Source organism: Indicator indicator, chromosome Z, assembly GCF_027791375.1.
Source record: "Indicator indicator isolate 239-I01 chromosome Z, UM_Iind_1.1, whole genome shotgun sequence".
Taxonomy (NCBI): Eukaryota; Metazoa; Chordata; class Aves; order Piciformes; family Indicatoridae; genus Indicator; species Indicator indicator.
The window spans coordinates 22168953-22191186 of record NC_072053.1 but is presented as its reverse complement, the minus strand read 5'-3'; the positions used below and the strand labels follow the sequence as shown (position 1 = coordinate 22191186).

The 22234-nt window shown below is 40.3% G+C and overlaps 1 protein-coding gene across 1 annotated transcript; it reads left to right on the top strand.

Annotated features, from left to right (window-relative positions):
* The first annotated feature begins 467 nt into the window (after positions 1-467).
* On the top strand, positions 468-20138 carry C9 (complement C9). Its single transcript, XM_054398128.1, has 11 exons — positions 468-553; positions 3556-3673; positions 4687-4834; positions 8603-8750; positions 11635-11773; positions 13143-13361; positions 15767-16007; positions 16383-16511; positions 18541-18719; positions 18926-19154; positions 19978-20138. Exons 1-11 carry the CDS (start codon positions 468-470, stop codon positions 20136-20138), a joined length of 1797 nt encoding a protein of 598 aa, XP_054254103.1.
* Positions 20139-22234: the final 2096 nt, after the last annotated feature.

Here is a 22234-nt window from a genome sequence, read left to right as displayed (position 1 = left end):
TTTCATGTTGGCTGGGGGAGGGAAAAAAGGAATCTTGGGACTCTATTCCTCTAATACTCCAAGTGAGGACTCCAAAGATGTTAAATTATGAACTTCCTAAAGCTCTGCTTTAGGAACTATTTGTTCCTTACATGAGTCACTGCTATCACAGCTTTTTAGTAGGCAGTTAACTATTCTCTAATTACATAGAAATCATCTTTCCCATAGTTAAAAGGTACTTATAAACAAAAATGGTTTGTTTTTAATCTTGAAACTACTTTACAATATTTTCTAGTCTCCGATCAGGAAAAAATTGAATCTTCTGAAAAGTGGACTTTAGAACAGTTACCATAAGAGTTTTGGCCAGTTTACTGGCACTGTTCAGTAAATACTGGTTTTTGTTTGTTCTCTTGGTAATAAATAACAAAAGGAACAAATAAAGTGATGACAAATTCAGTCATGCCAATTCTTCCATATCCAGCTACAAAATGAGAAGCATGTATTCTCTTTTGCAGCTTTTAGCCATACTATGCACTTTAGAGGTGGCTGCCTCACATTTGGGGGGAAGCAGAAGGTAAGTGTCCTTGATCCTCTATAGATATCTATACTGTTTGGCTTCTACACAAAGCATGAACCTGCAACACAGGTTTCTAATGGTAGCTTGCTCAGGCATACAATGAAAAAGGAAATTATTTCTTGCATTATTTTCAAGATTCAAATAGAAATGGTTTATCTATATACTTTGGATGTATTTGGCACAACAGATAGCAGTGACCGATAGCAGTGCTCTTTTAGGGAAGCAAAGCTCAGGCAACTGTATTGCATACTGCATGTGAAAATATAATCTCAAACCATTCCTTTCTGAAGATGCAAAGTTTTGTGCTGACAGTACTTCCATTCCTATATCAAGTCTCCTATCCTGACTGTTTCTAACAAATTCTTTGGAAACAGATATCACTAGAAAGAGAACTAAAGGCTCAGTCCCTACAAAAATATCATGTGAAAACAACTGAAGAGCCACTGCCTGAATGGTCAGTACCAAGTGGTAAAAGAATGTTAGTCTCAGATATATGTACATTAAGAATACATTGGGATTAATTCACTTTAAGATGTAAATTGCAGTATGTGAAGCATTTTGTGACAACATATGAATACTATCTGAACAATTGCCTCTTGTATACATACCTAGGCATGAGGGTGGCTGCTGCTATTATTGCTTGAAATACCTGAACAGACTTTGAAAAGCAACCTTCAAAAATACAGATTGCTGATTCCCTCTCTCCTTAGGTTTTGATGGTTGTTATTATTTTGGAAGTTAATCTAAGTTAAAGCACAGGTTTGATAAATTCAGTTAGAAGATACAAGTTCAGCCAGCAGATATGATTATTACAGAGTCCATAGCAGGCAATGAGGGCCTGCAGCTTGACTTCACATCATACCAAAGACTATGCAGCCTCATGATGGTGCTAATAACTACAGATGGCAAAATTATGCCCTCATATCACAGAATAATAGAATGCTTTGGACTGGAAAGGACCTTTGAAGGCCATCTAGTGCAACTGCCCCATGATGAGAGGGGAAATCTTTACCTAGATCAGGTTGCTCAGAGCTCCAAACAACCTGACTTTGAATGATTCTGGGGACAAGGCTTCTACTACCTCTCTTATCATCCTGTTCCAGTGTTTGACCACACTCACTCTAAAAAAAAAAAAAACCTTCTTTGTATTTATTTTAAGTCTGTAAGACTGTAACAGGTTAAAGTGAACCTGGATGGGCTGACCTGTCTGTTTCCCCCAACAGAGAAGCAAAGAAAAGGCAATACACAAAAAAATCCCTCCACGTTGAAATAAAAATTTGAGATAAAAGTTTACTGAATAAATGAGATAATAATACTATAAATGCACAATTACCTTAGCCTATTTGCAGAAAAAGCACAGCAGAAAGCAGCAGCAAGCAAAAGCAAGCAAGCTAAAAGCCCAGTCCAGGAGCCACTGTCCCATCCTTCCTTGCCATCTCAGAGGAAAAGACCCAACACCCAAAACCTCAGAACCCAAAACCAGCAACCTGAACGAGAAGCATTTCATGGTACAATCTGAACTTCAAGCCCCATAATACTTTGCTGCAGTCAGCACTTTGATTTTGAAGCTGGCATGAGGCAGGCTGATTTTGAATAGCAGCAGAAAATATTCAGCTTAACCCATGTCAAAGACTATAGTATGCTATCATGTCTCCAAATTTGAGAAATCCATGCCTTTTCTCTTGGTCTTTGATAAATGTAAAAACAAGACTCTTTCTTGAGTCATCAGTTTTGTAACCAATGGTCTGAACAGCTCTGTGTTTTGAAGTATATTATATTATCTACCTCCTCTCTGGGTAATCTGTTCCAGTGTTTCACCACCCTCACTGTAAATTATTTCTTTCTTATATCTGGTCTGAATCTACCCTCTTTTAGTTTAAAACCATCACACCTTGTCCTGTCACAAAAGACACTGCTGAAAAGATTGTCTCCATCCTTCTCCATTCACCTGCCTTTAAGCAGTGAAAGGCCACAATAAGGTCTCCCCAGGCCTAACAACCCCCAGGTGTCTCAGCATGTTATCACAGGAGGGTGCTCCAGCCATCCAATCATTTCTGTGGCCCTCCTATGCACCCACTCTAACAATTTTGTGTCTTTCTTTTGCTGAGGATCCCTGAACTGGATGCAGTACTCCATGTGAGGTCTCACCAGAGTGTAGTAGGGGGGCAGAATCACTTCCTTCAAGCTGCTGGCCATGCTTCTTTTGAAAGACCACACAGCAGAAGATATGCTTTGCTTTCTGGGCTGAGAGTTCACATTGCCAGCTCATACCCATCTTTTATCCACCAGAATCCGCAAATCCTTCTCTGCAGGATTGTTCTCAATCCCTTCATTCCACAACCTGCATAGAAAACAGGGATTACCATTTAATAGAAGACTCTACAGTAACTTTTCAAAGCATTCCTTGTATACTATGAAGTTATAGGCAAATTTAGGACTGCTGAAATATTTGTAACATGAACTAATTACAGGTGAAAGAATTACATTACAACATGGCACACTCAGTTGAGTAAGTTAGGTTATTAGCAAATAATACGCTATGAACCTTCAGGAAAGCAACCCCATTAAAGTTAATAAGCTGAAAAAACACAAAGGTATGTATTGGAGTGCTGCATCTATTTGACATGTGCTGCTGTGCATTTGTCTTCAGCTCTAAGTATGGAGAACACAGCCAGCAGGGGGGATTGCAGATGCTCTGTATGTATCATTGTTTAATTCTCTTCAATAATATGACCCACTAGAAAAGCATGTGTACACAGAAAGATCTAAAAATGGGGGAAAGAGCTAGCTTATTATGTCTTCAGACTTTTTTAAATGCAGTTTTAAACCGCCAAAGAATTTCAGATTAGGCAGCCATCTACGTACCAAGTGTTGCTATGAAAGTGAAGTAGACAACAGCTTGAGGATGTGTCCAAAATATTGGTCTGTGGTTTAAATACAAACTCACATGCAATTTTAGTGTGCTGCCTTGGACTGTACTGGCATGTTTTGTTTGACAGCTCTTCAGAAAAACCTTTCCACAGGGGACCAAGAGAACTGAATGCTCCATCTCCGATAGACTGTAAGCTGAGCAGCTGGAGCGCATGGGGGCCCTGCGACCCATGCACTAATCAGAGGGTAAGATGTAAATTCCAAAGCCACAGCCAAAGGGACATTATCTGCTTGCTTTTGGTTATGGGAAAATATCAGGCTGCAGCTTTTAATATTGTATGCTCATAGTTCGATGAAACCCATGATAATTTAAGATCTGAAGCCATGAAAGTAAGAGAAGACTACATCCAGATGTACCAAACTGGTCAAGTATTCTCATTCAAAATGTTTTTTGGATAGAAACTATCTGTATTAACCATGTGAATGCTTCTGTTAAAGAGCACTATTTTTGTATACATTATCCCTTCTTAAATAAGAAACTTCTTTTTTTCAAAAGCAGATTTTTATTTTCTTAGGGGAGTCTTTGTAAGACTTTAAAAAATTAAAGACTTTAAAGCATACAAAATTGATATGACACATTTCTGCCCTGGATTGAAGATACTGAATACTGTGAAATAAACTAAACAGTGAAAAATTATAGAATGGAATCATAGAATGGCTTGGGTTGGAAGGGACTGTAAAGATCATCTCACTCCAACCCCCCTGTGATAAGCAGAGAGTCCTTGCATTAGATCAGGTTGCCCAAAGCCCCATCCATCTGGCTTTGAACATTTCCAGGGATGGGAGATCCACCACTTCTCAGGGCAACCTGTTTAAGTGTCTTACCACCCTTACATGAACAACTTCCTTACCACTAACCCAAATCTACCCTTCTTCAGTTTAAAGCCATTACCCCTTGTCCTATCAGTACACAACCTTGCAAAATGCTCCTCTTTGACTTTCTTGGATGCTCTCTTTAGGTACTGAAAGGTTTCTATGTTCTATGGGGAAGGTGTTACTCAGAGCCTTCTCTACATACTCAGATGTCTACAAATTAGCTAAGACATTATTATGTTGCTCTACATTTTTTTTCAAACCAATTTTTTCAACCAAATGGATTTTCAACCAAATATTTCTGCAAAGATGCTTAATTTTTAAGTTCAACTAGAAGTCTTTCTTTTCTCCCTGAAAAATGTTAATTGTGTTACTTATGCTTGAAGTTTCGCTCTAGACGTATTCAGAGATTTGGACAGTTTGGTGGAAGACCATGCCTGGAGACCTTAGGAGACACACAAAGCTGTAAAGCCAGCCAAGTCTGTCCTGAAGAACTAGAACTGGACTGTGGCATTGATTTTCAGTGCAATTCTGGTAGGTTTTGTTTTCATACCATAGCAAGTTATGCAACAACTCAGGAAACAAAAATGGAACAGAACTATGAAGAAATTATATCAATTTCCATTGAAGACAAAATACATACACAAAAACTGAGATATGTTTCAGTGCTTTTCTAGTTGGGGATGATTTCCTTATTATGCCTGATCCCCAGTGATAAACATGTGGGTCTCAAAGCTACAACATCAAAACCACAGCAGGAACGAAGCTTGAGAAGGGAGACATCCCTCTGATCTCCCATTATAATTTACGTCTAGTTGAAATTCTTCTCTTGTAATATCTACTCTGTTGTTGAAAATTGACCATATCAGCATCCTTTCTTCTATCATAACTGCTCCATCTGCTACAGAATCAACATGTTTTTTGTGAAAAATCACTGGAGAAATTAGAACTGAAGAAATGTTAACAAAATGGGTAGGGAAGTTTATTGATCACAGTGGTATGATAGATGCTAGCTGGAGACTGGAAAGCCTCTAGATACCAAGTAAGCTGTAAATTTTCAGTGTGATACATGCATGGCATAAAATGAGTGTAATATGCAAGACTCATCACAAACCAAAACAAAGTAGGAAAATTTAGTGGTCATGAAACTAGTCAAAATCAACCAGGAAAGATGGTAAGTGAATTTTGAGTCCCAAGCTGTTGTGATTGTCTTCATCTACTATACTGTGAAACAGGGAAAAAAAAAATTAGGAAGTATGTGTTTAATTGTGTGCTCAACTCCGTCTCTCTGAAACGCCTGTAGTAATGCACACATGAATGAACAGAAGGAATTACAGATCTGTGTGCAGTGAAGAGCTATGATCTGATTGCAGATATGGTGGGATAGCTCACATGACAGGAATGCTGTCATGGATGGCTATTTCCTTTTATGAAAGGCAGGCTAACCAGGCAATGGTGGGGTTGTTCTTTACATGATAGAGCACCTGGAATGTATTGAGCTGTGTGCAGGGGCAGATGAGAAGCAAGTTGAGAGTTTGTGGGTAAGAATTAAGGGACAGGCTAATTAATAAGGGACAGGGAAGACACAGTTGTTTGTTAGAGGCCACCTGATCAGGATGAGGAAGAGGCCAAGGCCTTCTACAGAGAGCTGGAAATAGTCTCACAGACACAGGCCCTGGTTCTCATGGAAGGCTTCAATTACCCTGGTATTTCCTTGAAAGACAGCACAGCCAGGTATGCACAGTCCAGGAGATCACTATGGGGCACTGGCAAAGGTGGTGGAGGAACCAACACACTGGACCTTGTACTGACAAACAAGGAGGGACTAGATGAGGACATGAAGGCTGGGAGAAGCCTTGGCTGTACTGACCATGAGATGGTGGAGCTCAGGATCATGTGAAGTAGGTCCAGAGCAACAAGCAGGATCACAATTTTGTACTTTAGAAGAGTTACCTTTGGCCTCTTTAAGGAACTGCCTGGAGAGCACTAGAATGTGGAGGAGCCCAAAAGAGTTGGTTAATCCTCAAACAATCTCAAGAGCAGAGCATCCTGAAGAGCAAGAAATCAAGAAAAAGAGACCCTCATGGTAGATCAGGGAGCTACTGAATGAATTCAAGATGTAAAAGGAAGTTTGTAGAACATGGAAGATGAGGCTGGCCATTTGTGTGGAATATAAGGATATTGTCAGAGTACATAGAGGTGCAATAAGGAAAGCTAAGGCCTCCTAAGAATCAAAGCTGGCAAGGGAGGTCAAGGACAAGAAGAAAGTCATCTTCAAGTACACTGAGGGCAAAAAACGTGAACAGAGGAAATATGGGCTCACTTCTGAATGCAGTGGGCGCCCTGGTAGTGGAGGCTATAGAAAAGGAGGCTACTGAATGCCACCTTTACCTCAGTCTTTGCTGCTAAGGCTGGCCCTCAGGAGTCCCAGACCTTCAAGACCACAGTGAAAGTCAGGAGAAAACCATTCTCTCCAGACAAGAGTCTGAGAGTGGTAAGCAGGAGTCAGGGGTGAAACCAGCAGCCCAGCTGAAGTGCATGTACACTAATGCATGCAGTATGGGTAACAAACAAGAGATAAGGCTTTGCTTGACCTTCTTTTTACAAATAGGTAAGGGCTGGTGGGAGATGTGGTGGTCACTGGGGAACAGTGACCAATTGAGTTTTCAATGTGCAGTCAAGCTAAGAGGAGCATCAACAAAACCTCCACTCTGGACTTCCAGAGGGCAGATTTCACATTACTTAAGGAACTAACTCAGAAGGCATCTTTGGAAACAGCCTTTAAAAACAGGGATCAGTGTTGAGCCCCATCCTATTCAATATCTTTATTGATGATCTGGACAAGGGGATTGAGTCCATCATCAGTAAGTTTGCAGATGACACCAAGCTGGGGGCAGGTGTTGATCTGTTAGAGGTTAGGAGAGCTCTGCAGAGGGATCTTGACAGGCTGGTCAGATGGGCAGAGGCCAATGGCATGAGATTTAACACTTTTAAGTGCCAGGTTCTACACTTTGGCCACAACAACCCCATGCAGTGCTAAAGGCTGGGGTCGGAGTGGCTGGAGAGCAGTCAGACAGAAAGGGACCTGGGGGTACTGGTTGACAGGCGCCTGAACATGAGCCAGCAGTGTGCCCAGGTGGCCAAGAAGGCAAATGACGTCCTGGCATGCATCAGGAATAGTGTGGCCAGCAGGAGCAGGGAAGTCATTCCCCTCTACTCAGCACTGGTCAGGCCACATCTTGAGTACTGTGCCCAGTTCTGGGCCCCTCAGTTCAAGAAAGATGTTGAGATGCTGGAGCATGTCCAGAGAAGGGCAACAAAGCTGATGAGGGTTCTAGAGCACAAGCCTTGTGAGGAGAGGTTGAGGGAGCTGGGGTTGTTTAGCCTGGAGAAGAGGAGGCTCAGGGGAGACCTTATTGCTGTCTACAACTGCCTGAAGGGAGGCTGTAGCCAGGTGGGGGTTGGTCTCTTCTCCGAGGCAACCAGTGACAGAACGAGAGGATACAGTCTCAAGTTGTGCCAGGGGAGGTTTAGGCTGGATGTAGGAAGAAATTCTTCACAGAAAGAGTGATTGGCCATTGGAATGGGCTGACCAGGGACTCACTGTCCCTGGAAGTGTTTAAGATAAGACTGGATGAGGCACTTAGTGCCATGGTCTAGTTGATTAGATGGTGTTGGGTGATAGGTTGGACTTGATGATCTCAAGGGTCTTTTCCAACCTGGTTAATTCTATGATTCTGTGAAAAGAAGACTTTGCCTCGATTGAAGAGAACTGGGTGGTGACCAGTGTCAGAACAAGGAGCAATGGACGCAAACTATAACACAGGAAACACCACAGAAAATAAGGAAAACTTTCATTACTTTGAGAGTGGCAGAGCACTGGAACAGCTGCCCAGACAGATTGTAAAGTTTCTATTTCTGGAGGCTTTCAAAACTGTTTGGATCATGTTCCTGTGTGATTTAACCTAGGTGATCCTGCTTTATGAGAGGAGTCGGACTAGATGAAGTTCACAGGTCTCTTGTGACCCTCACTATTCCGTGACTACTTGTTCAGAGCCATTGTGTAGCATTTACAGGTGAGGCAGTTGACATCAACTTACTTTGATTAGCCATTCTAGTGACCTCATAAGTAAATATCGTTTCATGGGATTTTTTTTGTTTGTTAGAAGGTGTAAGACTTGAATTCTTCATGACGATAACAGAAACATACAAAAAGAAAGATCTCAATAAAGAGCATCTGGGGGTGACCTTGAAAGCCTGTCTTGGAAAAAATATTAATTCAGTGTTTAATTCTTTGATTAGGTAGATGTATAAAGCGACGACTTGTATGTAATGTAGATAATGACTGTGGAGATTTTTCTGATGAAGATAACTGTGAAGCTGAGCCACGATCACCATGCCGTAACCATGATATTGATGTGTCTGAAATTGGCAGGACTGCAGGACAAGGGTATGTAATGAATAAAAAAGTAGCTTTGGGCCTTGTGAAATGACTACGACTGTCTCCAAAGCTAGATGAAAACACTGGGGCACACAAACATTAGCAAAAGTGGAATCTGGATTATGTTTTCATTTATACTCAGAAATGTTATATAGCTTTTGGAAGAACACCTAAATGCTGTTCTGTTTTCTATTCTTGGAAAGGATAAAGTATACAGACAGCAAAAACAGTCATTGTGTTAATAAACAGAATCATATATAGACGTTACATGAATGTACTTACAATATTTGTTATTTAAATGTAAAGCTTATAGATGTAGATACGTTTCAAGTGATATTTCATAATGAATTAGTCATTATTAATTGCTTTACTAATATACATAAGTAAAAGGAAGGAAATGTGTTTTATTTATACAATGGAATGTCTCACTGCAACAACACTGGCTATAGGGGTTTTACAGTATTGAATTCTCCACCTCACAGAGCTTCATTCTTTACAGTAATTTTAAGCTAAGTTAAAAATAATATTTCTGTCTTCACACCCTGCTGGATTTCTTTATTTTCAAACAAAAAGTGTGATATATTGTTTATCTACAAATCTAGTTAGAAGGCACTGGAACAAGTGAAAAATGGAAGTATGCTACAGCACCACCTTGTGTTTAAAGGATGCTTCCTTTTAATTAATTTTGATAATAGTATTTACTGCCCAAAAGCAAAAATGGTGCCCTTGCACCATGGGCAAGTAAGCCAGGTACTTAGGTATTTAATAATTTTAGTCATTAGAATCCATTACTGAAATCTTCCATGAGAAAATATTGTATAGGTGTGCAGTAGTGACGCCAGTGACTTTGTATACTTTGATAGGTAATGGACACATGTCAGACATAAATAATGGAAATACTGAAAAGATTCAACCTATAAAAGTCATACAAAGGGGGAAAAATATATAGAATCCTCCAAAAAGTAGGTATTTTTGGAAGTATCTATTGTATATAGATACCTAGAATTATGTAGCCAATATGTCTGCTTCAGTGGATTTGTAGTGGTTCAGATTTCCTGTTTTCTGCTCCAGATAGTTCTATTACTCCACAGGGTCAAACCCTGTGTCACAACCCAGTTATCCTGTACCAGCCCTAGTCAGTAAGAGGGGGTTGTGCTAAGATTCTAATAATTCCCTTGGAGTAAATAAAGGCTAACTGAAGCCAAATGAGTGATGAGGTGGGTTTATTAGTTTGGACTGCAGCAGAGGGAAAATGGGAAGGTGGGGTGAAAGTAGTGAAAGAGAGGATGAGTGAGAGAGCCTCAAAGAACAAAAGAAGGGATATCACCATTCCCTGGATTAATCTTAGAGAATTATGCAGGAACAATCCCAAAATCTTGGTGTCAGGTGAACACATCAAAAAGGTGGGCCCTCCACGGCAGTAGCGGAAACAGGGTGGGGCAGAGCTGGATGGACCAGTGCAGGCAGAGGGAGCTGTCCCAGCCGTGTCGGCAGTGTGGACTAGAGCAGTGGTGGGAGCCAGCAGGGAATGGACTGCCATGGAGCTGGTGGATGGCATGGGCAGTGCAGAGTGGTGTGGGCGGCGCAGCGGGGGCCGGCTGTGCAGGCTCAGTTGCATGAAGCCCTCAGGCACACTGCTCACACGTGGCCAACTGGAAGTTGCTGTTTCCCCATCACCCTTTGCCTCCAGAGCTGTATAGAGTGCAATGAGCACATTAGCCTCTCAATGGCGTTGTTGAAGTGGTGCTTTTAAGACACGCCATCAGGCCACAGCCACACACTGTTTGAGACAAATCAGTTGGGATCTCACACCCTAGGAGAAAACAAATTGGCAGTAGCTGTGTGTTCTAGGGCAAAAGCTGCATATTCCTTCCTATCAGCAAACTAACACATATTCTGAAAAAAAAAAAAAGAAAAGGAAAAAAACACAAAACCAAACCACACACCAGACAAAACTCACAGGTTAAAAGTGGCTGTTGAGTTGTACCTTTTAAACTGATATGAATGCTTCCTCACAATTAAATTGTCAAGTGAGGTTCTCCTTCTCCTCTACTCTGCCCTGGTGAGGCTGCATCTTGAGTATTGTGTCCAGTTCTGGGCCTCTCAGTTCAAGGACAGGGAACTGCTTGAAAGAGTCCAGCACAGAGCCATAAAAATGATTAAGGGAGTGGAACACCTTCCTTATGAGGAGAGACTGATGGAGCTGGGACTCTTTAGCTTGGAGAAGAGGAGACTAAAAGGGTGACCTCATTAATGTTTATAAATATGTAAAGGGTGAGTGCCAAGAGGATGGAGTCAGGCTCCTCTCACTGGTGCCCAATGACAGGACAAGAGGCTGTGGCTGGAAGCTGAGGTATAGAAAGTTCCACAGAAACAGGAGGAAATTTTTTTTCACTGTGAGAGTGACAGAACACTGGAACAGGCTGCCCAGGGGGGTTGTGGAGTCTCCTTCTCTGGAGATACTCAAAACCCACCTGGATGTGTTCCTGTGTGATCTGCTCTAGCTGATCCTGCTCTGTCAGGGGGGTTGGACTAAATGATCTTTTGAGGTCCCTTCCAAAGTCTAACATTCTGTGATTCTGCAAAATTAGTCAAGGAAGAATGGGTTTCTACCTTATTTTCTTATCTGTGTTTACTGTTTGATTACTATCTTTTACTTGTTTATTTCTCATACATGGCCCTCAAAGTGTTTTACAAAAAAATGTATCATTCTTTCCATTACGCAGATGAGAGGACTACACGAGATGTGGCAAAATACTGTGAATGAAACAAGATTCAGTTCCACAGCTACAGTCTCCATTTCTTACAGAATCTGACTTCTCCAGTCATAATACCATTGTCCACAGGCTACTTCCTTTTTGGAACTGTAACCTTTCCTGTATTTCCATTGTAGAATTAATGTTTTAGGGATGCAGCCAATGGCCAGTCCATTTGACAACGACTTTTTCAATGGCCTTTGTGAACGGGTGCGTGATGGAAACACACGAACATACTACCGCAAGCCATGGAACGTGGGTGTTCTCACTTATGATGTAAGTCTAAGATCTTCTGTGGAATCTAGGATGTGTTTAAAAGTTATGACCCTCTCTTGCATAACTCAGAATGTTTCCTGAGTCAGGCAGCAGCAGTTTTATAGCATCAAGCTATTGATAAGGTCGGGAATAGACAGTTACTACACAACAAATTAAGGAATATTCTTTCAGAAAGATGAAGTAAAAGGTGCATGCACATTTCTGTGGAAACTAAGCTGTGTTTAACTGAGTGATGAATCCTGACCTTCTCTTGCAAGACTCAGCATATTTCCTGAGTCAGGCAGAAGCAGCTTTTTAGCACCAAGCTGTTGATAAAGTCCAGAGAAAAACAGGTTATGTTATCATTTGCTTTAGCAGTTAATCTCAGTTCCCATGTGCTCATTTCTGCACCTGTGCCTAGAAAATGAAACTTTTTCTAGCATGTTTACAAAATGAGCAGATGAGATAAAGAGAACTACAGAAAGAACTATGATACCCAACTTTTATTGGGTAGAGCAATTACCAAGAGATTTTCTCAAGGGGACACACATAAACACACACACAAAAGCAGGAGTAATATTATGATAATCTGGTTCTAATTGTCTTTTTTAATCAGTGATGATCTTTTCCTGTCCCATTGGAAAAAAAAACCCATAATAATAGGCTTTTGAGATTCAGTATTTGAGATCCAGTTACATTTGAATACCAAAAATATTGATCATAGAGATGTCAACATCAGATGCATTTCAGAAATCAAAGCAACATTTTGCTTATGAAATGTTTTTCCTAACACTGTACATAGAAATTTTATAGAACAAAGGCAATTTAAACCAGACCCTGACCAAAATGAGTAAATTTGACTCAGAGGTCATTGTTCATATTTGATTTTGGTGCATAACCATTTTAAGTTGTTAAAACTCTATGTTCTGCTAAAGCATACAGAAACAAGCAACACTGAAATAGACATTCTGAATTAGCTATTCTCTGTTATAAGAAAAGAAAGCAAAATCATAATTTTGATTCATTTCAGATGTTCGGACTTATTAACAAATCTTGTCTTCAATCTAGGAAGGAGCTGGAGACTACTGCTCCTTACATGTGAAGGAATTCTTGGCACACAAATTACTTTGACAATCTTACATGCCGAGGTTTATCTCTTGCTGAAATATTCTCACTGCTGTTTTCTGTTGAGTTTTGAACACTGAGCTGATCCAGATGAGGTGGTTTGGGAAGGGGGTGATATTTCAACTTGTGTTCTTGTAAAAGAACAAACTGTATGAAAAAAGTATTGCTAAACTATGTAAAGCAGATGACTTTAAAGAGATACATAGCTTTTCCTATTACTGCCTGGCTTGTTTTCTCAAACAACCTTTTTATTATTGTTTCTAAGACAAAAGCAGATAAAACCTTCACATCTGTGTTCTACCATGATCGTGTGAAAATGTTCCGAGAGGTTTATGTAGAAAAACAAAAACACTTCAATGTTGACTTTTCTCTGAAATATACACCAACTGAAGGAAGTAAAAAAAATGGTTCAGAAGGAAACTTCAAGTATTACTATAGGAAGAATTCAAGTTTGAGTTCTATCCTGAACATGTCCACAGAAAGGGTAAGTTTAATTAGGCTAAAGGGCTTACTGTAACTATTTTACAAACAGTAAAATTTACAGTTTTAAAATAACATAGTATTAATTTTTCAAAGTATTCTACTTTTCTGCTGCTTTTCTTACATTTATTCACAAAACTGAAATACTGTCAATACTAGGGTTAAGATTTCAGAGGTTAACTAATGAGTAGCCAAATGTAGTTTCATTTTTCCATTTTTCACCCTTGACTATCAGCAGCTATTGTCTTGAACAAAGGCCTGATGTTAGAAAGGGGCAAAAATCTTAGCTCTTCACTTGACACAAATTGCATATTCCTCCATGAATATTGTAAAAAATATTCACAACACCCATCTAGATCAGAAAGCAGCTCTAATCTAGTGAGAAAATTAGGTCAGGTCCTGGGATAGAAATTGCCACTGAGTAGGCCTACACTAGGAAAACACAACATAAACATACAGAGAAATAACTGAAAGGTCAGATCTCAGCCGCTAAGAAACATTTTTACTAATACACTAGCCTGGGCTAGAAGGCACAAGGTTTAGCACTGGCACACAATAATATATAGTTTTACTAGAACACTGACATGATTTTGCTCTGTGCCAGCTGTTGTACCCTCATAAGCAACATCCATCCTCTGGTCCTCTGCAGTACATTTGAAGAGAATGTTCCGAGTTGGAAGTCTGGAAAAAGCAAGCCTATTTTGGAGTTGCACACAAGCTATATGACTCTACCTGCCATTTGAAAGAAAGGAAGGGCCCTACCCCATTTTATTTACTGGTAAAGAAGTAGCTTTAGTATCTAGAGAGGTCAGAGAGAGAGAAACCACAAAAACTAATACTAGACAAGGTGTAATCCAGCAACTGGGTGCTACTGCAATTAACTGACTGGGCCATACACACTTTCCTGCCATATACACTTTGGTGTATATGGTAACACCAAAGGCTGCTGTGTACAAAGTATATCAATCATAATGCATGCAAGGAAAGATAGATCCGCTTCAACTAATTCCATCTTTCAAGTTTCTTGTCAGCCTTGTTGTCTAGGAGCCCTTCAAAGATCTCAAGATCAAATTAATATAATAAATAACTTTTATAACTGATTAATTAAAATTATGCTGAAGAGAAAATTTTCTGCTATGAAGAGAAGCTATCATACAGCACTGATTTTGTATTGGTATGAGATTTCATGGGACACAAATAGATGATTAAAATCTCAAAGCATTCACCCCCACAGATACTAAAGGTCAAGTTCTGTAACTCAGGGCATATTACAGCCTGCTCATTACAGGCTGGTTTATGACAGAAGATTTGGCCTCAAAGACTTGTTTGGAGAACACTTCAGAAAGTAAATCATGATCTGTCACTGGCAGAGGTCTCTCAACTGTAAACTCCTGGTGCTGCAGGTTAGTGGAATGGCAGTCCCTGGTCAAGAGCCCTCTGGGACTCACCTGAAAGTTAAAACCAGGTGCAGCCCAGGGAAACCAAGAGAGTAAGTGATTTTGTACATGCTGCATGGCAGGAATATTGGCACCTACAAAAAGTTATACACAGACATTTAGATGCCAACTAAGCCAGTAGTCTAAGGTCCTTTAAATGGTACCAGCTAATGTGATGATCAGTTGCTGAATCCCTTTTAGTGCCTCCTATTGGGCACTATGGTTAAGGAAGTCACAACTACTACAGATGATAGTGGGGTTTTGAAGGGATGTGGTTGCTTAGAGTCTTAAGCGCAACTATTTCACAAGATGTCATGTGTTATGGTCAGCAGCTAGATCCTAGTTTAGATTATGAGATAAAACTATCTACAGTGTAATTTATGACAATATGTGAATTTAGAAAGTATTTATTGGTCAAATGCCTCAACAAGATTTTTTCCAGATTAACTCTGTGATATTACTTTGTTTTGTTGTTCTGTGTTGGTGGTTGGGGTTGTTTTGTCTTGTTTTAGTTTTGTAATTGGAGATATGCCCTTCTTTCTGACAGTCTGAGAATAACAGATAAATCACCCAAAGAAAAAGAGAAAACTTAGTTCTCTGACCATAAACAAAGGCAAAACTCCATCTGACCTGAGTGGGCAGTCTCTGCTATCTAGCATGCCATATGGAATTACTTTTCAATGTTTTGAAAGACGGAAAGGCACTTTCAGTAGATACTGCACTTAAAGACAAGATCTTGTTATCAATTAGATCACAAAAAGCTTGCTGAAATTAGTAAGGGGAGAGTTCTGCAAAACTGAAATGATCTAACTCTTTTGTTGCTTCCTCAGGACAGTTCGTCCTGTCTCCAAAACACTAGATTGAATGCCATGTTTAAAAGTGCTGCAGTTTCTTTATAAGTAAAATGGAACTTTTCCTGCTGTGCTGAGTACCAGAATGACACTCACCTTGATGTTCTTTTCCTTGCATTCAGAACCAAACCTTTCTTCACATAAAAGGAAAGATTCAGCTGGGAAGATTCCAAATGCGGAGTCGTGATGTCCGTCTCACAGATAGTTTCCTTGATGATCTAAATTTTTTGCCCACTGAATATGATAAGGGAGAATATTTCAAATTCCTAGAAGATTATGGAACTCACTATGCAGTTTCTGGAACTGTAGGAGGAAAATATGAACTTGTGTATGTGCTGGATAACTACGCTATGTCTCGAAGAGGTAAGCATTCTGTTGGCCTTCCTATGTTATGCAGATTATCACCAAGCCTCCAGCCACACAAAGAGATCTATGAGGACAGACTTGTGTATATGGAGAACTACTAAGAACAGAACAATTCAACATACTTTGGCCGTGGCACGCCAGTAGTGTTACAGAATTGTATGTCTTCAACAGACATGAGAGTCAATCTTTTTTAATTTCCAGAATTATTTAAAGTCTGTATTTTAAGTCTGTAACTGAGAAAAAATAATCTTTGCTAACCATCTGCAAAGTATTTTCAATACTAATTGGCATGACACCATTCACAAAAGATCCCCAATGTCTAGCAAATCTGCCACTCAATCTCTCTATTCACCTGATTATTTTCACTTCCAGGTATCACTGTAGAAGATGTGAAAAGATGCCTTGGCTATCACTTGGATGCCAAAATTGCACATGAAGACATACATGCCAATGTTAATATTGACAGGGGTAAATGTGAAAAGATTCATGTGAAGGACCATTGTAAGTATATCCTTATTTTACATTATATCTTTTGCTTAGGAGAGGTGATACTAATTGTTTCCCCTTTAATAATCAATATAGATGTTTCTGTAGAGGAAAGAACAAGTCCAGTAGACAGTAGAGGTGAGGCTGCTGTACTTCCATGCTCCTAGGTCAAGCCGGGCTGAGCCTGTGTTCCCAGTAGGTGCACACACACCAACACATTTATCTAACACATGTATACATACAGAGATTGCTGGCCACACAAATCAATAGACACAAAAGCACAGCACTCAGGGAAACACAAACAGCACCAATGGCTTCATCCTCTCCTCCTTTCCATGTGATCAGGTTGAAAGTTTGTTAGCTGGAAATATCACAGAATCTCAGAAAGGCTGAGGATGGAAGGGTCCTCTCAGGGCCATCTTGTCCAACTCCCTAGCTCAGGCAGGGTCATCTAGGGCAGAAGTTCTCCTCATACATCACAACTCTCAGGTATTTTTAGCCTCTCCTTAATGTACATATATAACCTCTAGCAGGTGATCTTAGACATTCAATTAAACCAGCAATTGGATCCTAAGCCTCTCCCATTACTGGTACACATATACCACAGCCCAAGGCCCCCAACTCCACTCCCATTGATGGTACAGAATACCTGATACACACCAACACATATACCACCAAACACTATGAATGCTCTGTAACTGACCTTAAGTGTTCAGTCTACCCAGCAACTGGCCTTTGGATCCTCCTATCTCCAGCTACCTCATATGCAAACAGATCTCAGTCAATCACACAACACTAGGCCTAAAACCCCTGGTCATTCCAGTAGCCACTTCCTCCAATTTTCTCACTCTAGAGACAAGTACAGGTCACCAGGTCCCTACCAGCATCTGACCAACTCTAGTTGCTGGCAAACAGCTGTCCACACACTCATGTGCATGCAGAATAGAGTCCACTCACACAGGAAAATTGTTAGAAATTGAACTTAATGATAAGCCAGGACAGACTGCAAAGATCAAGGACAGTACATGGCAGAAAAGATCACCTTTTAATATGCAGTCAGTCTTCTTTTTTGTCACTATTCCTCTATTTTCCCATGTTTGTTCCTCTCAGAGGCATCTCGATCTCCCCTTTCCTCTTCAACGGTACTATCCTAAACACACTCAAAGTTTTTTGTTTTGTGAAGCTCCCCAAATCCCCTTCTTTACATCCAGGAAGCCCTTCCATTAACCCATCTTGCTGTTGACTCGCTCTTAACTCCATCGTGCAGGAATAATGGCTGGGACAGGCAGGGACTTGGGGAAGTCAAGTCTCTTTTTTAAGTTATTTGTGTTCCCCTGATTGTTCCTCTCTGCTCCTTTGTAATTGGAGATGAGTCTTTTATCATATTACCTAAAAATGAAAAAAGGCAAGAAATTTACTATTGAGCACAGAAGAGGCAATTATTTTCAGTGTTCTTCATGCTTTAGGTATGAAGCAAAATCTCCTACTATTCTAATTCCTGCCCTTTACTGATTCAGCTCAGGTGATATATTACCATCACTCATCTTTGGCTTGTTATCAAATAGCTATGATCTCCCAGAATCAGTCACAGAATGTTAGAGGTTGAAAGGGAGCTCCAGAAATCATTGAGTCCACCCCCCTGCCAAAAGCACCTCGGGTAGTCCGCACAGGAATGCATCCAGGCATGTTTTGAAAGTCTCCAGAGAAGGAGACACCACAAGCCACCTGGGCAGTCTGTTCCAGTGTTCATTCACCCTCACTCTAAAGAAGTTTCTCCTCAACTCTATAACATTTCTCACTTTGCCCTACCTATTCTTTTCCTTTCTGAAACAGGGCTTTCTAACTTAACTGCAAAATAGAAGATTTCCTCCCACGTAAGATGTATGAGCAAAGAAAGATTGAATTCCGCCACAATCAGTGACTGAAGAGTTCTCTCTATGGTCATTTTCTAGAGATGGATGGGTTGCACTGAAAAGACAAGTGTTCTTCAAGATGCATAGGCATTAAACTTTATTTTTCATCCTCTCTTCTTTTTTCTCTGCAGCAGAACTTAATGATGATGCCGTCATTGATGATGTCATTTCATTAGTTGATGGAGGGAAGATTGACTTCTCAGTTAAAATAAAAGAAATGTTGTTGCGAGGATCCGAAATGGTTGATGTGGAGGATTATATAGAGTGGGCTAGGTCTCTGGTTGATGCTCCAGTGGTGATACAACAACGGGTAAGTACAATTTCTTCAGAGCTGTGACTCTAACAGTTTGAAAGATTCTGTTCTAAGATGGAAGTGAGACTCCAAGTTTATCATGAACTTTCAGGCATTTTCTTCATCTTGACAGTTTCATCAGATGCATACTTTAGTGACGGTTGTATCAAAAGGATTCAGAACTTCAGAAAAGTCTGTTATGCATGGCTTTTTTTCATCTACAGCCTTCTCCAATACATACACTTGTTCCAGTTCAGATGAGAAATGCATATTTAAAGAAACAAAATTTGGAAAGAGCAATCGAAGACTACATTTCTGAATATAGTGTGTGCAAATGTGAACCCTGCAAAAATGGAGGCACCCTTGTGCTGGTAGATGGAGCCTGTACATGCATGTGCTCAAGCTACTTTAAAGGAATTGCTTGTCAGATTCCCAAATCTACATTAATTAAAGGTTAGTAAATACCCTAGACAGACTAAAATGAGCACACTTGTTGTATCCTGATGAAGTGAGCCTTCACAAGGACAGAAGGATGTTGCAGTACTACATAAGACCTACTGCTGTCAAATCTCATAGGTATGTAGTATGGAAGGTAATGTAAGCTATTGGGTTCTTTCCACAAAAGGATCACTCCTAAATTAGAGTTTATTGTCCCATATACATTGTCGTGTCTTGGAATGATTCCCCAAGTTCATTTAAGTAAACAGAAGCATTTTTGAATGGTAAACTGATTTTAGGCAAAAGTAATCTCATCACACATTGTAAGCTATTTTGTCTTCAGTTTCCAGTAAAAGCATCGTGTTTACTAACACATGATCACATTTCATAATTGCTGTAATAACTCAACAGTAGATTGGTCTGCAAAGGAAAAGAAGGATATGAATGAAGTTCTGCAATTGATGATGTAAAAATTTTACTGTGCAATAAGTTCATTCTCTGTGGCAAATTTTTTAAGTACAGGTGCCCGAAATGCACCTTAGAACTTGATATTCAGGCAGCTTCCTAGAGTGATAAAAACATTGAAACCTCTGAGCTCTTATGCAGTGCCATTTACAAGGGCATTTTCAAAAGCCATATCTGTGTGATGGGCTTTGGATCCTGCTAGAGGCTGTAATGATCTGCCATGTCACCACAACTGAGAACCTAAGAACTGAGTTGTGGTCTACCTTGTCCACTCTCAGAAGTGCCACATAAGAATCTCTAATTAATACTTCTGTCACTGCACAGAAGACAGAGACATGCTGGACTAACCATCAGTGTGGTGTCTTAATGCCAGTTGTCACTGATGGAGGCTGGAGCTGTTGGAGTGCCTGGTCCACCTGCATCAGCGGAGAAAGCACTCGAACTCGCCAGTGTAATAATCCCGCACCAGAACAGGATGGGAGACCCTGCCAAGGAGAAAGCATTGAAAAACGGCCGTGTGAGGAAGTAAAATAGTTGTGCTGCTCAAAACCAGGTAAGCAGCCTCTCTAAGTAGCAATGCTTTTTTGCTCTTTAGAAGAAATTATATTTAGGGCATTTCAGTTGAAGAAGTAATCAGCAAGTCCACTAACATGTTTCATTTAAACCTATGACTTGACAGAGGGGTTTTTGGCAGGATGGGGAAGTATTCTGGGGAAGTATTTCTATGTGTTTCTCTACTCCTGGACATCCCCTAGGTCAACACTCTTAACCTTCTTGTTAAAAAACAGGATATTGAGTTAGCCTTTGCTTCAGTCACTGAAGTTGGTTTAAAGAATCTCATGAGCAGCCTGATTTTATTCATACCCTGTAGCATTAATGTGTTTCTGTTCAGCCATGACAGCAAATACCATCATGGTTATTAACAATACATATATATTGAGATATGTGTCCTCTGGTATGGCACAGAAAAAGCTCTTCTAAAAAAAGACAATTCATTAGTTCACTCACTCTTCCAGCAGAACTCAAGTACTTAAGTCTTCTGAAAATCATAATATGTCTATTAATTCATTCCTCGCTAGAATTATTTTATGATGTAGTTGTATTTGAGACACGGTGGAATCATGTTCTTGATGATACATGAGTACTATTTCACTTAAATTTTGACCAATATGTATGTTGCAGCTACTATGTTCTATCACTTCTTTATCATTTTCTTTTTATTTCTTTTTTTTTTTTTTTTAGAAAATAATAATGGATTCCAAATAAATTCTACAATTCATCATTTCTGCTAGCCAGATAGCTACCCAAGAGCAATGGAATGCCATGACTTAAAAGCACCTGCATCTTAAATGGTCACTACTCAAAACAGTAATACATCAATAAACATCTTAACAGAGATGAGCTGATGCAGTGGGTGTGATCTCTCTTTTGTTTGTGGCCATCATTATTGTAAGAATTATCTGTCTTCACTGGTCAGTGCCATAGTGATATCCCCTTTCTTCGTAAATTCTTTGTGGTGTGGCTTCAAACTGATTCTCAGTAATTCAAATTCAGCATGAGAATCAGAATGATGTATGTAACATCAGCTAATAGATGGCATACTGTTAGTAAAGAACTTGAAAGAAGCATTACCCTCAGAAAAAAAACCTTTTGGATTTATTTCCAGCCCCACATTTTACATGCAATTCATGCTCTGCATGACCAGTATGCTTATAAAGCTTTACTTGAGTACTTGCTTCACTTGCTTTCCATACTAAGGGAATGTGATACTGGAGCTCATGGTCACAAATGCAAGTGAGCTCACCAGTGATGTCAAGATTCAGGCAGCCTGGGCTGCAGTGATCATGCACTGGTGGAGTTCACAGTCCTAAGGGACATGGGACAGGCAAGGAACATAGTCAGGACTTTGAATTTTAGGAAAGCAATATTCAAGCTCTTCAGTGAGTAGGACCCCCTCGGAAATGGTCCTCAGGGACAGCTGACAGATCTTTAAGCACACTTTCCTTGGAGGGCAAGAACTGTGTGTGTAAGAAACAGGGTAAGGAAGGGAAGAGACTGACATGGCAGAGTGGGGACCTGCTGGTGAAAATAAAGAGCAAGAGGGAACTGCACATCCTGGGCTGCATCAAATGAAGCATAGCCAATGGATCAAGAGAGGTGATTCAGCCACTCTGCTCTGATGATACCTCACCTGAAGTACTGTGACAAATTTGGTGCTTTGGGGCATCCAACACAAGAAGGACATGGACATGCTGGATTGGGTCCAGAAGGGGGCCAGAAAGATGATCAGAGGGCTGGAGTACCTCTCCTATGAAAACAGGCTGAGAGAGTTGGGTCTATTCAGCCTGGAGAAAAGAAGGCTCCAGAGGACCTATGTGAAGACTGGGGAGGGACTGTTTAGAAGGGCTTGTAGTGATAGGATGAGAGGGAATGGTTTAAAACTGGAGGAGGATGGATTTAGGTTGGACATTAGAAGGAAGTTCTTCACAACGAGGGTGGTGAAACAGTGCTTAGAGGTGTTCTAAAGACCCCATCCCTCGAGACATTCATGGTCAAGTTTGATGAGACCCTGAGCAGCCTGACTTCTTTGGAGAAATCCCTGCTTACTGCAGGAAGGTGGGACAGGATGA

Coding starts and splice junctions, on each gene's coding strand:
- C9 (XM_054398128.1), top strand. CDS start 468: ATGAGAAGCATGTATTCTCTTTTGCAGCTTTTAGCCATACTATGCACT. Junction 554..3,555: donor CATTTGGGGGGAAGCAGAAG/GTAAGTGTCCTT, acceptor TTTGTTTGACAG/CTCTTCAGAAAAACCTTTCC. Junction 19,155..19,977: donor CAAATCTACATTAATTAAAG/GTTAGTAAATAC, acceptor TCTTAATGCCAG/TTGTCACTGATGGAGGCTGG.